Here is a 16,973-nt window from a genome sequence, read left to right as displayed (position 1 = left end):
TACACGAGTTCACTAAGGATTTAAACAAGTTCAGATGCATATAACCTCTCAAACGCCCAGCACATATCCATTATCACAGAATCAATAATAAAACCCAAATCGGAGCCAACATCAACTTGTGGAATAAAGTAAATCTGACATATACACCATTACAATTAACCAATAGACGTAGGACTTATCGAAAGTGTCGTTCGTAAAAATGCAGGGATGGGTTAAGTAATATGTTATATGTTCTATCTTAAGGCAAGGTACATAATGTGGTACAGAATGCATTCTCTTTATTTAAGATAAAGAATGCTATTTTAGATTTGTATTTTGTTTAAGTCTGTGAAATGTACATAATAGTTATTACTTTAAAATCAATCCTATGCCTGCACTTAGGGAGAAAAAAAATCATTAATATCTCAGAGATTTTATATTTTTTGCAAGAACAGAAGTTGGCTGTCTTCCGGTTATATATGGTTGTCATAAACTTATAACGCTAGCAAAGGTATTTTTCCAATCTTAACTGTGGCCTATAAGCATTTAAAAGTATTTGGAAAAAAATAGTAGAGTATAGCACAATGTAAATAAGAACGTACGGTTGAATCCAGATATAAAGAACTCGACTCAAAATGGATGCCTTTTCCTCTGGGCATGGGTACTTGAAATGAAAAAATGTGACGTTTCAAAAATTGAATCTGAAATATCATGTTGTAAAAATGACCCTTTAATGGACATGAAACAGTTATTTGTATAGGAAAATATGTTATTTAAAATTAAATATAACCATAGGCGTGCTTATAAAACTGCATTTTAAATCACTAACAGAAGCGGTTCAAACAAATTTCAAAAATCGCAGCTATATCTTTTGTATATTTGAAAGTTAATTCGAGATGGGGTTTTTTTTCAGAGAAGTTGTGAATCGTACAAACTTATGATTATAACTAGTAGCATTACTAAACTTCATTTCCTTAAATTCTGTACGCAGTCATCACCCTTATCCTACAAAAACAGCTCGTTGCATGTATTGACTAAGTGAGTAAGTAAATGATGTTGTTTTTTTAAAATGTAGTCACATAATTTTGATAATCATCACGTGATATGTGTGGTGGTAGTGATAGCTGTACGACAAAGGGAAACAACTGCTGTTTGGTGTTACAAAATGTTTAAACCCTAAACACATAACTGTAAGATAAGTGTTCTATAGGTGTAATGTAGTAAATATGAGATATTTCAAGATCGTACAACACCGTACAACATTTACAAGAACCAATTATAGAAGATTGTTTTTATAAATGCCTGCACAATACATTCTAAGCTTAATGGTTCCATTAAACAAATCGCTATCAAGTATGACAACTTGTCATTGATATTTATGAGCAACTCGATAACTGCTAGAATATTGTACAACAATGGATGTAATATCAGCAATCAGAAGAAAAAAAATGCTCTAAAACAAAAATAAGGAATACGACTTCTGTTTCCTTGCTTTACAGATACACTATTGCTCCCACATAAGATATACTATGATAAATACTATATTTTTGATAGTCAAAAAAGGATTAGTAAATGTCGAAAAAAAAGGTTCTTATGAAGGATACCGAATTTACATTGAAAGAAATTAGCAAAACACACGGATTTCTACCTTATGAGACTATAGTAGACCACAGTAAATATTTTAGCATTCAGCAATCATTTTATTTTTTGCGCTTTACGCTATTAAATTCACGGTTACCATCTTGTTATCAGTAGTTGATATTTTCCAGAATTGCATTATTTAGTAAGTAGTTAAAGGGTTGTCAGTCAAAATGTATGTTTGTTTTACATGCGTATATATTGATTTTGAATAAGAGTGTCACTTTAACAAAAATATATAAACATACTGTTTTACTTTACCAAATAACACAAAAACACATTGTTGGACCTTATCATTCGCTCCCTGTGGAGCAGCTCTGTGATGTTCGGCAAAACAATGTAGAATTAATTGCAGTATGACAAGTCCAAAGTACACAGCAAATACCATGTCCTCTGCACACCAACTCTGAATATAGAAACAGTTAGAATTATAGATCTTAAATCATCCAGATGATAGAGTAAACCTTTTCTATTTAGCACACCATTGAACTCAAGATACATATAAACGTTTTGCGTTTTTAAAATCATACAAACGTAATCATTCAGTTTTGTTTTCTTTACTTTTAAGCCCTTTTCATGGAATTGCAAGTATGAAATATTTGTTTTTAAAGAGTGCAAAATGGATGAAATATGACAATATAATTGTTAAGCTGGGTCATCATGCCAAAGTTAAGTGTAATTTAACATTAAAATAAAAACGTATACTTGCCATGCAAAAACATGACCTAAGTTCTTCTAAACATCCAGTTAGGGGCGTAACCATTATATTAACAATCACATGAAACGTTTTCATATCTCCAGCTCTATAGAGTTATACTATACGACAGACGTACCACATATGAAAATTTATGCAAGGAAATAATATTGATCGTTACCTTTTTGATAGCACGAGTGTACATTGCAACAGCTTCACAGATCATCTGTAGAAACCAGAATATGAATGGTACAGCACTTGTCTGAACTCCTTTTGCTCTTTGCACCTGTTGGACTACAATCGTTAGGACCTATATGAGAGAAATAATATATCATGGAAGAACAAAATTATTTTATAACATAGGATTATCTTTTCTTTCCGGATTGGAATTTCCGTTGAATTCAGACGTGATGTTAAACTTAAAAGACGTTATATTACAGGAACTTCTTGGCGTATGCAGGAAATGAAAATTACTGCGCATCCTCGTTATCTAGTAATGCAGGTGTACTCCGGTCGGATATTTCTATCCGGACTAGAAACACATTCCATATATTATTAATCATACATATGAACTCCATTTGTTCTTTGTTGTGATTGGACCACTGTAATCCGGACCAGCCTAAGAAAGAGAACAGCTTTGGGAATACAGTAAATGCTTCAAATGGGTCGTCTTATCATTGTCCATGCCCTTGGTAGAAACCAGTACCTATTTCAGTTCATAAGTTTTCCGCAGAGTTCCATGCACCCAGTTCCCAGCTTCTTGCGTGAGAGGCTTATTCGTTACAATTAGACAACTCGGCCATAATATTTTCTCCGGGTTTCTTAGTGCCAAACCCATGAGCTCTCGGTTAGGAGGCGTCTTTTGAACTACTTCGACCAATTGAACGTTCAATGGGTAGCTAAATGCCCAACACACAACCTCTTGGGTTAGAGGCTCATTCCTTACCACTAGAAAAATTCATCAAATATAATTTAATATGACAATTTGGACCCTGCAGTGAAACAGAAACTACAAACAGGGGATAGATAGCTTGGTTATAATAATTATAATAAACACATCTGGGGCCGTTTCAATAACCAATTTGGATTAAACTTAAATTGAAGATTATCATCTAAGTGTTATAATTGGCCTGTATAATTAGCTGACCAATAGGCTGAGTTGAGGCATGTCTAAGGATAAGGATACTATCAATATTGAATGTTGGCCCATATATTCCTTCAACTATACCCTTGACAGATGTTTCGTTAACACAGAATTTAGTGCACTCGCCTCATATCGAGGCGCCGTGTTCAATTCAAGGCTTGGAAATATGTCCGGACGTGTGGTTTTCGTCTGGTTTCTCAGGTTTCCCACGAATACAAATTAAAATTAAAAATAATATGATTAAAGCTATATAAAACTGTTTGAACATTTACTTACGAAAGTTATGGCTTTAATAACAGTTGCTTGAAGCGCTGAAGGAGGAACACTCATAGCATTCAAACACTGGTACCCGTCTTTGCTTTGCAATACGTACATGGACACAACAGCGCAGCATAGTAGAAGAGATATAACCTAGATGGGGAAATGATAGTTCAGCTTACATATTAAAACCCGTCTAACCTTAAAAAGATATAAATTAGGACACAATCAAACATTTCAATTTGGAGACAGTAAACTGTCAGTATGATTGATTTTGTATTTCACTCGCTGTCTCATATTTACAAAGATTCTGACTCTTAACCCGAACTCTGAAAAGCAATTTTTTAAAATTTGAAATAAATAAATAATTGCATTCTTGTCACAATGATTGATATATAAAGATACATGGCACTTTGAATTAGTAACATTAAGCAACAATACAGGCAGTCAATTTTCTTAGTTTGAGACAACTTGGTAAGAGCAGGCTCTTATAACAGAAAACATTGAATCGTTAGGCATATACCTTTCGTAATCATATGACCAATGTATATGTATAAGTGTTTGGACAAGTAAAATATTTAGGGCCGAATTCAGAACAATCACTCTCACTCACACTCCATGAGTTATAGAATGGTTTAAAGTTTATGGCTCATGTTTTGGTAAATGCACATTTTTTATATGACAAAATAACGTGTGGAAAATCACAAGTGTTTAAACTAAGATACCAAAAGCTGAAACCCTTCAACCTTCAACCTTAGCAATCGAATTGCTGCCAAAATGCGCCAATTTCATACCAAGCACTTTGGAGAATGAAGGGGTGTGTGTTTGGGGGGGGGGGGGTAGTAGCGGATTGCTCCCTGATATAGGTCGGCTACTAATACTTATAAAAAAGAAACAAGAAGAACGAGTCAGTCAGCCAAAAACCCTTGAAAAATACTTCTGGTACAGAGATAACAAAATAGTATGATCAATTAAATATCAAACAAATACATGGGACAACTCACGCAGTCATGTTGTTATTACCGCCATTGAACTGTCGGCCTTGCTCCTCTAAGTTATGATGGATGTTTCAGTTGTTTTAATAAATATTCCTTTGCTTTTCTTTATCATAAATGAACTGATAATTAAACGCATGATAATACTTATGTAGAAAGGCAAGTGTAGTCTAAATAAGGTACTTGAAAGAATATAAATCTTAGTTTCACATCTTGACAATCCAAAGTACCACTTGTAATAACCACTTTAGAGGCAACAGGTTACGAGTTTTACTTCAAGCTTTGATTTGTAAAGCAGTTTTATTATGTAATTGGCGACATTCTGCCAACATCTGTAAAAATGTATGTTTATCTAAATAATGTTTTTTTTTGGCGATAAATAACCATCGTTTTACGGATGAGGGTCGTAGATGTTGTTGTTGCTGTTGTTTTTGTTGCTGTTGCTGTAACAATTTTGTTTTGTTTTTGTTGTCTCAGTTGTTGTTGTTTAGGTTGTTGCTGTTGCTGTTGTTGTTGCTGCTGTTGTTGTTGGTGGTGGTATTGTAGTTGTTGTTGATTACGTTGTTGTTGTTGTTGTTAACTATATTATATAATGTTGCGTTGAAAGGCTATCGGCCTGCTTCGAGTTGCTAGTACATTCATGTTATTGTAAAACAAATTAACATAAACATCTAATGATAGAATATGCATGCTCATGGATTCATTCGCAAATAGTTTCAATTAAATCAAAACCAAGAGTCACTTAAATAATCATTTAATATGTGGAGTACCCCATAAATTACTGGTGTGTATGAGGTAATACTCAAATGGATATAATATTTATCTAGAACTTTGGTTTCATAAACAATCAATATAACACTTCAAGAAATGCACTTTTGCGGATAATGCATTTAGGCATTTTTGAATTAAATTTACTCTACCATAAAACTCCACGGAGTCGTAATTAATTTCAAGGGCATTAATGTCAGGTGTTTACAGGTTTCCTGGTTCATCATTTGGAATGAAAACGTTCTCGATTTGGTGACTTTTGGTACAAGCAATCTTCTGTTTACGATGACGCTTGTTTTAGATGAAAATCATGTCTGTATTTAAATATCTCGTGAAAACAATACTCGTAAACTATCTTACTAGGCTTACCGACTTGCTCAATGTACTTTATGCTTAAAAACAACTATTTAATACAGTTCTCTTTCGCGCCAATCTCATTCGATACCTTGTTTTGGTCAATGCAAGATATTGTTGTTGTTTTCCGAGTGCAGATGTTCCGATTTCCCCGGGTAAATTTGCGGGGAATAAACCTGTCCGAATCTGATGGCCCAGATTCTAATACACGTTTATCTTGAAATTATTGGCATATTTTGCTTTTTATATTGCGATTGTAACTCATCGATATTAAACGAATTGCGCTTTCTACGATTTTAATTACGTAATAACACAAACACGCAGCTTATTTGCACTGTTTAAATCTCATAACTTATTAACCATACAACGCTACTTTTAGCAATCTACTAAATAAGCAAAATTGCAGTTCGTATAACGGACGGAAGAAAACACTTCAGAAATGTATTAGAGTAAAGGATCACAAATTATGGAACGCATATTCTTAAGGAACATTTAGCTAAGCGAACAGTTTACTTTAGTTACACGTATACGACTGTGCCTATTTTTTGCAAGAAACGGATCGGAATTGTAAAGATATATATTGATAAAAATACGGAACTATAAAGAGACTGGTTCTAGAATAGACTGAAACATGTTCGTTTGGCGTTTTATTCTGGTGCTTGTGCTCCTCCCTGCTGCAGCCTCGAATGATTTAGAAACATTGACTTTAGAAATATCTAAACTCGGACGTAAAATGGACACATTTCAGTCGTTTGTGTTTCAGGTACTTATAATTATTATTATTATATATTACAATAATGAGGTGGTAGTGGTAGTGATGGCGTTGCCAGTGTTATTGGTAGTGTTAGTGGTAGGTGAATTAGTAGTAGTATATGTTGGATTGCTGTTGGTGGTGGTAACATTGCTTTTCGTGGGTGTGCTAGCGGTGGTGAGTGTAGTGTTGTTATTGGTATTGGTGGTGGGAGTAGCAGTGTTAATGGTGATGGTGATGGTGGTAGAGTTGGTAGTGTAGGTTATGTTGACGGTGGTTGGTGTTGTTGTTGTTGTGTTGGTGGTGGTAATGGTGGTGGTGGTGGTGGATGTATTAAAAGCGGCAACGGGTATCAAAAGTAAAATAAACTAATTAAATAGAAAGGTCGAACAAACGTTTTAAAGAGCCAAAATTCATGTATTAAGTGCTTAAAGCAAAATTGTTTATTGCAGGATATTTCGAGCATCAAAGACAAAATCCACAAAATGGATTCAAAAATGGACGCGATTTTAAGACAAGGCCAAAATAGAGAAGACATACATCAAGCACAATCTGGAAGCCAGACTCATGAAGAACAATCTTTAAATGACATAGTCGAGCCCATCGCTCTACAGCAGCAGTTAGAAAGAATTAAGAGAGGCTTTAAGGAGGAGAAAGAAGGGATTAGACATGAGTTAGATGATCTGAAAGGCATTTCACAGAATCTTCTTGTTGGAAAAGACCAAATTACGGAATACCTCCTAACATTAGAGAAAAATGTTAACACATTTCTCAATAAAATTATTGGTGAGTTGAAGGATGGAATTCTCGACATAACCAAAAATGTTCAGAGAGATTTGAACATGTCGATTGAACATAGCGCTGATGGCATTGAGGAGAAAGCCCAATCGTTAAAAGAACTTGTTGAACGAACAGACACTATCAGTAAATCCAGATCGGACATGATTACTGAAACTCTTACAACAGCTCTATCTGCATCAGAGAAGACCATTGTAGGCTACCTTAACGACACCAGCCTGAAGACTGCCGTCCTTGTCGACTCAGTAAAACAAGATATCAACATAATCAAGGAAAACACTGACAAAATCATAGCGAATGCAAATATGACATCTCCAGTGCGTCTTGCCAATAAAAGTGAATACTTAAACGGTGTGCAGGGACGTTTGGAAATACTACATGATGGCGTTTGGGGGACAGTGTGTGATGACGGGTTTGAGGAGATTGATGCAAAGGTTGCTTGCAAAATGATCGATGTAAATTTGAGCTTCGATAAAGTTCAGCCAAGTACATATTATGGTCCCGGAACTGGTATGATTTGGCTTGATGACATGTCTTGTAATGGAGAGGAACGTTCTCTATTTAACTGTCCAGGGGTTGTTATTGGTAAACATAACTGCGGCCACGTTGAAGACGTTGGTATTAGGTGCTGGTACCGATAAATTCAGAGATACTAAATATGTGCATACCTACCTTGTGTTAGGATCTGAATTTAGAAAAGGAAAGACAAACTTGCACGATTTTGAGCAGTGTTCTAAACAAAAAGTGGTTAGGATGTTTTGGCAATTATATTTTTACCAAATTTAACAATATCCGCAACGAGAAAAGTAAACGTACTTCAACTTCAAGACACAATTATATAAAAATTATTTATTGTTTATAAGGGGAGGTGCATACATAGATGGACAACAAATATGTCTTTGTCCAGTTCTTGTTACCAAATGGGAAAAAAAATAAATATACTAAGGAAATCAAAGATGTCCTCCTTTTCGTATGCTTGGAATATATTGATTGTGAAATAGCATATACACAATAAATGTACTTGTTAATAATTTTGAAATTGAATACACGACAAAAAAAACGAATATACCTGAATATATTCTTAGCATTTGCCAGTGGTCAATGACATTTGCAGGGGCGTGCAAACGCAAGCCATTTATTTGGAGAACGTTTTTCATCACATGTGATTGATTATCATTTCTAGCACACCGGATAGGCACTTCCGGTGAATTCAGCCGTGCTGGAAAACTCCATCTGGCATCCCCCCATGCCAGATGAGTCACGCGCTGTGACGTAATATTTTTCATTTCTTTTATTTTACATTTTATGTAACCAAACTTATGAGATTTCAATAGATGAGTTCCATAACTATTAACTTTACAAAAAGACACCTTCAAAACAAAAGAAAATAACCCTTAAAAGACGTGATACTGAAGGCACATCTTGTTGTATGCAGTAAATAAAAATTACTGCGCGTCATGACGTCAGCTAAAATCATCGCACGTGCTTTTTGGTGAAATTTACAAAACAGCGCTTTTCTATGCATTTTTCACAAAAAAAAATGTAATTCAAGGTATGCTAGAAAAAATATCTATCATGTGTGTCCGTTCAGGATCGAAAAATCCAACCCTCTTGCACGCTGCGTAGCCGGTAACTCGGCAAGCCTCGTTACCTGGCAACGCAGGTGCCCTCGGGTTGGATTTTTCGATTCGGAACGGGAACGCATGACAGATATTATAAATTTTAAGTCACGTTAGGCGAGTACAATAAACAAGATTTTATTTCAGGTCGAACATACGGATATATGATGCTAAATGTATAGTATATATTTATCACGAATAAACATTTTCAAAGCCATTTAAGATTTCAGAAATAGATGAAGACCGATACAACTGCAATCCAAATAGTAAACAATCATACGCCTTGTTTAAAAAAGGAACAACCGGTTTCTTATACCAATAAAAAGTACCAACAAGAACAACCCAATCAGCCGAGCAACCTAGGATACTAGTTTTAGTACAGTTATAACGAAACAAAAGTTATTATAATTTATCAAACATACTCATAGGGCACCACGAGCAGTCATGTTGTGGTTACCGCCCTTGAAATGCTGGCCTTGCTTTGCTAATTAGACGCTAATAATTGTTTTGTTTTAATAATGAGTACTTCGCGATTCACCTTCATGAAACAACACAGCATTGTACGCATTTAATGACTCTTATCATAAGGCAAAAGAAGTCTTAATAAGGTACTTGAAAACATCTTAAACTTGCTTTCACAACAGGAAATCTAAAAGTATAACATATTTATACCATCATTTAAGTGGCAATTATTCAAACGTTTTACCGCAAGAAAGGTTTTGTTAGCGGATATTTTATACAACTTATAAAATATTTATTATAGTATTAAGTTTACAATTGGTAACTTTTTATTTCTAGATAACAGTTGTTTATTTTCACGATACAAGACTCACAGTTATACGAATGAAGGATACTGTTGTTATTGGTAATGTTGTGGTTGGTGGTTATGGTAGTCGTGGCGGTGGTTTTGGATGATTGTTAATGATCTTGGTGTTTACTGTGGCGGAGAGTGCGTTAGACGTTTGGGTGTTGCTGCTTTTGCTAACTGGATGATATGATGTTCGAATAACACCATTATTTTTCTATTAGCAATAACATTTCGCTATCAAAAAGTGTTTGGGTAATCAATTTGGAACGGCCTGTGAACAAATATTTCACTGGAAACTAATCTAGCTTAAATAAACAATAACATCTTGGGACTACCAGTTGGGAAAAGTCAGTGCAAAAAAATACTTCACAACTGTAATTAATCTAGTTTCTTAACATCGCTATCAATAAGTGTTGCATATTTGGATTCGTCAGTCAAAAATACTTTATTCGTGAATTCTAGTATGACGGTTCCAAGGCGGTATCTAACAATCATTGATAAACATACATAGTTTTCTTTTTTATAGTATGTATGCACTGTGCTGGAGTTTGTGCTTTTCTTCCATGTTCCTTGTTGTTGTTTTTTTTTTTTTTGTGTGTTCTAAGTCTTTGGCGTTTACCCAGTGCCATTAAACCGGGTTTACGATTAAACTTTTTGCTACTGAGCTTGTTTCTGTAGTTTTCACATAAATAGTGAATACATTTTTTTATTCTAATGCATAACGATATGAAAGATTGTTCCACTCTCGAATAGTAAGCGCTTGACAGAAATAAATGGACGGAAGAAAATGCTTTAAAGAAGTTTATGAAAGTAAAGGATTACACGTTATGCAACAATCATTCCTAAGCAACATTTATCCAAGCAAACAGTTTACATCTGCTGCAGCAGAACAATTCTTACCATTCGGAAAGACGGATCAGAACTCTAAATATATAGATCGATGAAAATACGGCATTTTAAAGAGACAGTGACTAAAACAGACTGAAACATGTTTGTTTGACGTTTCTCCCGTGTACTTGTGCTTATACTGCTGCCGCCGGGCGTTTCTCCCGTGTACTTGTGCTTATACTGCTGCCGCCGGGCGTTTCTCCCGTGTACTTGTGCTTATACTGCTGCCGCCGGGCGTTTCTCCCGTGTACTTGTGCTTATACTGCTGCCGCCGGGCGTTTCTCCCGTGTACTTGTGCTTATACTGCTGCCGCCGGGCGTTTCTCCCGTGTACTTGTGCTTATACTGCTGCCGCCGGGCGTTTCTTCCGTGTACTTGTGCTTATACTGCTGCCGCCGGGCGTTTCTCCCGTGTACTTGTGCTTATACTGCTGCCGCCGGGCGTTTCTCCCGTGTACTTGTGCTTATACCGCTGCCGCCGGGCGTTTCTCCCGTGTACTTGTGCTTATACCGCTGCCGCCGGGCGTTTCTCCCGTGTACTTGTGCTTATACTGCTGCCGCCGGGGGTGATTTAGAAACACTTACTTCAGAAATATCGAAACTGGGACGTAAAATTGATTCATTTCAATCTTTCGTGTTTAAGGTACTACTTATTATTATTTTTATTATCATATTTATGCGGTAGTGATGTTGTTGCTGGTGCTGGTTATGATGATGATGGCGTTGCCAGTGTTTTCGGTAGTCTTAGTGATAGTTAAATTATTAGTAGTATAAGTTGGAGTGGTGGTGTTGGTGGCGGCATTGAAGGTGGTGGTTGTAATGATGGCGGTGACGGTGTTGTGGGCAGTGATTGTTCTTGTCGTAGCAGTCATGATTACCGAAACGCTAACAAGATTACCGAAACGCTAACAACAAAGCCATCTGCTTCCGAGAAGACCATCGCAGGCTACCTAAAAGACATTAGCATGAAGACTGCCGACCTAGTCGACTCAGTAAAACAAGACATCAAAATAATCAAGGAAAACACTGATAATATCATAGCAAATGCAAATATAACTGTTCGGCTTACCAATGGAAGTGAGTACGAAAACGGTGTGCAAGGGCACTTGGAATTATTACATTACGGCGTTTGGTGAACAGTTTGTGATGACTGTTTCAGTCAAAAGAATGCAAGAGTTGCTTGCAGAATGATCAATTTAAAAATTCACTTCCTCTGCATTTCATAAAGATGCATATTACGGTCACGGAACTGGAGCGATTTGGCTTGACGATATTAAGTGTAATGGAGAGGAGCGTTCTCTCTTCAACTGTCGAGATGCTGTCATTGGTAAACATGATTGCGGCCACGACGAAGACATCGGTATTAAGTGCTGGTACTGATAGCTTCATATATTTTAATGTGTACACCTATCCCGTGTTTGTGTTTGAATTTAGAATAGAAAATGCACTGGTGTTGAATGGTATCCGAAACAAAGTGTGTATATGTGTTTGATGCAATTAGATGCCTTTTTACCAAATAGACAATAGAGAGAGAAACGCGAACGAGAAAAGCGAACGTACTTTAGGAATCAGTTATGACTATAAGATTAATTGTATGTACAGGAAAGCGCATAAACAGATGGACAACAAATACAACTATATCTTGTTTTCGATTTTCAGATTCCAAATGGAAGAATAAAAAACAGACATCCTACTTCAAATAAATGAAATACTCCTTTTTCAAACGGTTAACACGGATTGTTGCTATGATCGACATTTTTACTTACTAAATAAATGACTCACCCCTTTGCAAATGCTTAACACAGGATGTGCCAGCAATCAACAATTACACTAATTCAAACTAATGACTTACTCCTAGGTAAATGCTCAACAAATAATATGGAAGCGGTCGACAGTTATACTAATTTAAATTAATGACTTACTCCTTTACAATTTTTTTTACACAGAATATGGAAGCGGTCGACAATTATATTAATTAAAATTAATGACTTACTCCTTTGCAAATGCTTAACAGAGAATATGGAAGCGGTCGACAGTTATACTAATAGAAATGAATGACTTACTCCTTTACAATTTTTTTTACACAGAATATGGAAGCGGTCGACAATTATACTAATTGAAACTACTGACTTACTCCTTTGCAAATGTTTAACACTGAATATGGCAGCGGTCGACACTCCCTGATCTTCCAAAGGAACCATATGAACGAGGGCGTCAGCATCCATAAATACCCACATGGGATCCATACCAAAATCGTTTCAATAAAACATAATGAAAATTCGGGGACCTCTTGGTTAACTTTGCCATAATCCTGAAAAGAAAATATAAACTTAAGAAATATGTTTGTAAGAATATGGGGTTTGAGCAACGTTTTAAAGGTCATAGTGCTGCAGAAAAGGGCTAGGGTGCTAATGGAAAAAGGAGCACATTGTGTCCGCCTGTGAAATTTTGAAAATTATGGTTTCACAGAAAAAGTTAGGAAACATACTGAATTGAAGTTGAAATATGTCAAGTTTGTACGAGTTCTAAGGGTTTTTTTATTTCAAATCAAAACAAAATGAATATTAGATTATCATAGACATTTAATTATATGCCTACAGGAGGATGCATATGGAGAGAGGGTAACTACCAAAACAAAGAAAGGATGCCTTTCCCTTTACTCATTAGCTTAAAATCTAAATATATATATGGGAAAAGGACTGTTTGTTTTGGACACAAGCTTTATATTAACAAATGCCTATTTTGGAGGGAATAAAAAATGTGGATAATACTTAGTACCAATTAATAAAAAAAAAATTCAAGGTTAAGGGAAATTACGTTAAACGTCACTGAAATGATGAATAATACAACGTGTTCACTGGTTGAAATTTCCATCTTATGTTTACCAGTCATTCTCTTTTTAACTTCAAGTTGTACAAATAAACATATATTGTATTCATACTTTCAAACTTGTTCTCCTCTCTAAATAACAAATCATGTATTTTTGTTTAAATTTTCGTTTAATATTGTTCCATATGTTTCATGTCTTTTAAATCATCGTCTGGTGTGATGCTAGGGAAGTGTATGTATTGAATTAAGCAATGATTTCCTTAGATGTATTAGTTTCTGTCATTTTCACCCAAACATATTCAAAGCTGTATGCATGCAGACATTATGTAATGGTTTAATAAATTAGGTATGTTAATTCAAAAATAGATTGTTTGATGCGATGCAATGCTAACAATAGTTAAATTCGTAAGTGGTCTACATTATATTTTGTCAACGATGCACTAACTGGGCTATCTACTGTTTGTACCAACAACTTCACCTGATTTAGTTCGATTAAGACTGACTGCCGATTTATTTAAGTGAGTGTAATGGAAAACTGGAGAATAGTTGACTTCCAATTAGATAAAATATAATGTTGACCACTAAATCAATTTGATGAACGCTACATCATTTGGATCATATTAAATTTATAATATTAAATTTAAATAGTCATCAAAAATCCACGTTAGCATTAGAATTATACATTTACATGATCAGGTTCCAAACAAAAATACATTTTTTTAAATTATAGATTACGTTATGAAATATATCGAAAACTTGTGCAGTTGCTGTAAATACTGATTCGATATTTAGCTTAGTTTTGGCATTTTGATAAAATGTGCATTACATGTGCACTGAACCACTTGAAAACACTATATTGAATATATGTATTTGTCGACAAGGACCATGGCCTTCTGGATAGTTTGTAAATAAATTGAATTCAATAGATAACACTTTATGTCCCGATTTTTTTTTCGCTTGTACCTTGAATTGAAAAAACTGATTTATAAAAGCATTACTCTCAAAGATTGACCGTTTTGACAACGTTTATTTTTATTTCAGTCTTCGAATGCTTCAATGTTTGCGTAAATGTTTAAAAATCAGCGATATAAAAAGGCTAACTAAAGATAAGATTGTTGTTTGTCATATTTATGGTTGAAAATTGGGTTATATGGCTAAAAGCGTTGCTTAAACTCTCAGCAAATTGAAGTTTCGACCGTTTTTTTACAAATGAGATCTGTTCTATTGTGAGTTATCTCATATGACTAAATAGAAGGCATTGATGTCAAATTCAGCTGACTCTGAGACAAACCAAATAAGAAATTCAAAACTGTCAATATGTGAGAGTGCAGCTTTAAACATACTTATGATAGTAAATAAGCTATTTCTAACATTCGTTGCATGCATGAGCATAGCTATACTTTGTTTCAAACTTTACCCATAGCATTGCAATTTCACGGATGATATTCATGCATGATTTGATTAGGTTAGACATGAAGACAAGTAAGTAGGTCTACATTAGTTGTGTTATATACATGTTAATAGAATTGTTAAAATCTGAAAATAAAACTACCATATTTTAATTGTCCAAATGTATAAAGGATCTGTAAAAAAGAGGATTTCTCTTACTAATGATAATATGCTCATCCTCATATTATTCATGGATGTGCATTTTTTGCATTTGCTCATGACAATTTATTTATTTATATTTGTTTTCAACCTACATTGTTTAGTAATATGTGACTTGTTGAATTCATATATGTGATCGTGTTCGATATTATTTGAATATGTACGTTCATGGTACACGTCACATAAAATTCTGTTCTGCTCTGTTCTGTTGTCTGTATGAAATGATTCTATGCAGTATTTCAACAATCTTCGGCACCCCGACATATTCATAATATAAATAATACCCTGCGCTAAAAAAATCTCGTCCTCATAAATAATTAATGATGTAAAATCCAGCCGCTTGATTGGTCGCCTGAGACACAAATGTCCGAGGAGGTACGGATGGAATCTCAGTTTCAAGCGATCCAATGAGATCACGATTTTCAGACTATTTTAGGCAGGAGATATTTTGTCACATTAGCCGATAGCTTATGTTATTACTAAATCGTTATAAAATAGCATTTAATGTGGTTAAACATGGAGGCAAGTTTATTATTATTTTATTTTCAAGATTGTTAGTACATGTAAGATCATCAAGCCCCAATGTGAAAAAACCTTTGATGGTTATATCAAAGAAAATAATAAATGATTATTCAATAGAAAAGCATTACATGTTTTGGCTGTGGAATATTTCACTTTTAAATCTTCACCAAAGTGATGTATCGACATATGCAAAGCATCACCCCCCCCCCCCAAAAAAAATAATAATAATAAAAAAAAAATAATCAATACTTTCTTTTGAACAATTACACAAAAATATTGTATATTCAAATTATATTTGATGTGTTTCCTTTGTACCCTAATAAACTATGTGTACAATTTATTGTGCTGAAAATATTTGCGTAATCTATACATAATAAAATAATAGAGTTTTATTAGTGTTGTTGTTGTTGTTTTTTTTTTGTAGCGATTGCTGTTGCTGCTGCTATTGATTCAGTAAAAGAAGACAATCATGTTACTTTAATTCAGAACTTCAAGAAACATTCAACTATGAAGGACAGTAAATCATCAGGCTCCAATTTCTCAAAACTTTGTAAGTCCCTAAAAGCAGGATTGAGCTAAGCTCACTTTTTTGTTTTTCAATAATTTGCTAAATATTTACTTGTTAATAGGTTGTTGTTTTTTTTACTTTAGATAGGAATTATTTTTATTATTATCACAATACATCATTATTTTCATATAACAAAATTCAATTTAAGTTTGCATTTTGGCTAATTATTTGAAATAATTTTCTTAAGCCTGGCAAGCTTAAGACGTTTCGAGAATTTCGGGCCCGTTAAATAGGTTTAAAACAAAATGAAATCAACTTACCCACAATGGAACACCTCCACAAAACTGTGGGAATATATCCAACACCTCTCCAGAAATTGTGGAAGAATTCATGGCTCTACACAATGATTTACTTTTATTTGGTTGTTAACCATACCGGTGCTTATTTGCAACTGAATGTCAAATCTTATACGGATACGCAAAGGTCGGCCATTTAGCGCATGCGCACAGGGTACAAACTGATAATAAGGCTGCGTTATTCTATTAATCAATTCTTGTGATATTTACCGTTTACTTTTGCTTGTTCGTTTGGCTTGCGGGTCAGGCTTGGTTTGAAAAAAAGTAATTAAATATCCTTTTATGATTGGCAACTGGGTTTATCACTGTTTTTTTTCATTGAACCGTTCGCCCCTGTATCTTCTATTGTCTTGTTTAGACTTCTGAGCATATCTCGGTAGTTTTCCATTGTATTCGTTTTACTTGCATTTTCGCTTTAGATTTTACAATTGTCTTTTTCCACGTAGTTTTCCATTATA

General features: G+C 34.7%; 2 protein-coding genes across 2 annotated transcripts in view; one reads left to right on the top strand and one right to left on the bottom strand.

Annotated features, from left to right (window-relative positions):
* The window catches only part of LOC128222002 (multidrug resistance-associated protein 1-like), a 42,430-nt gene extending 25,852 nt beyond the window's left edge, over positions 1–16,578 (bottom strand). The window contains exons 1-6 of the mRNA XM_052930725.1: positions 16,480–16,578; positions 12,827–13,003; positions 3,732–3,866; positions 2,493–2,621; positions 1,907–2,023; positions 582–643 (exon numbers count right to left, since the gene is read on the bottom strand). Of these exons, the coding sequence (XP_052786685.1) occupies positions 582–643; positions 1,907–2,023; positions 2,493–2,621; positions 3,732–3,866; positions 12,827–13,003; positions 16,480–16,551 (692 nt within the window). The 5' untranslated portion in view covers positions 16,552–16,578. The remainder of the gene's footprint in view (positions 1–581; positions 644–1,906; positions 2,024–2,492; positions 2,622–3,731; positions 3,867–12,826; positions 13,004–16,479) is intronic.
* LOC128222003 (scavenger receptor cysteine-rich type 1 protein M130-like) lies at positions 6,295–9,232 on the top strand. The gene is made up of 2 exons (XM_052930726.1): positions 6,295–6,593; positions 7,034–9,232. Exons 1-2 carry the CDS (start codon positions 6,462–6,464, stop codon positions 8,018–8,020), a joined length of 1,119 nt encoding a protein of 372 aa, XP_052786686.1. The 5' UTR covers positions 6,295–6,461; the 3' UTR covers positions 8,021–9,232.
* Positions 16,579–16,973: the final 395 nt, after the last annotated feature.

Source organism: Mya arenaria, chromosome 16 (assembly GCF_026914265.1).
Source record: "Mya arenaria isolate MELC-2E11 chromosome 16, ASM2691426v1".
Classification (NCBI taxonomy): Eukaryota; Metazoa; Mollusca; class Bivalvia; order Myida; family Myidae; genus Mya; species Mya arenaria.
The sequence above is the reverse complement of the archived record's forward strand: the minus strand, read 5'-3'. Positions and strand labels throughout refer to the sequence as shown.

What these genes read in the sequence shown, in the direction of transcription:
- LOC128222003 (XM_052930726.1), top strand. Translation starts at nt 6,462, where the DNA reads ATGTTCGTTTGGCGTTTTATTCTGGTGCTTGTGCTCCTCCCTGCTGCA. An exon ending in TTCAGTCGTTTGTGTTTCAG is followed by an intron (nt 6,594 to 7,033) that starts GTACTTATAATT and finishes TGTTTATTGCAG; the next exon opens with GATATTTCGAGCATCAAAGA.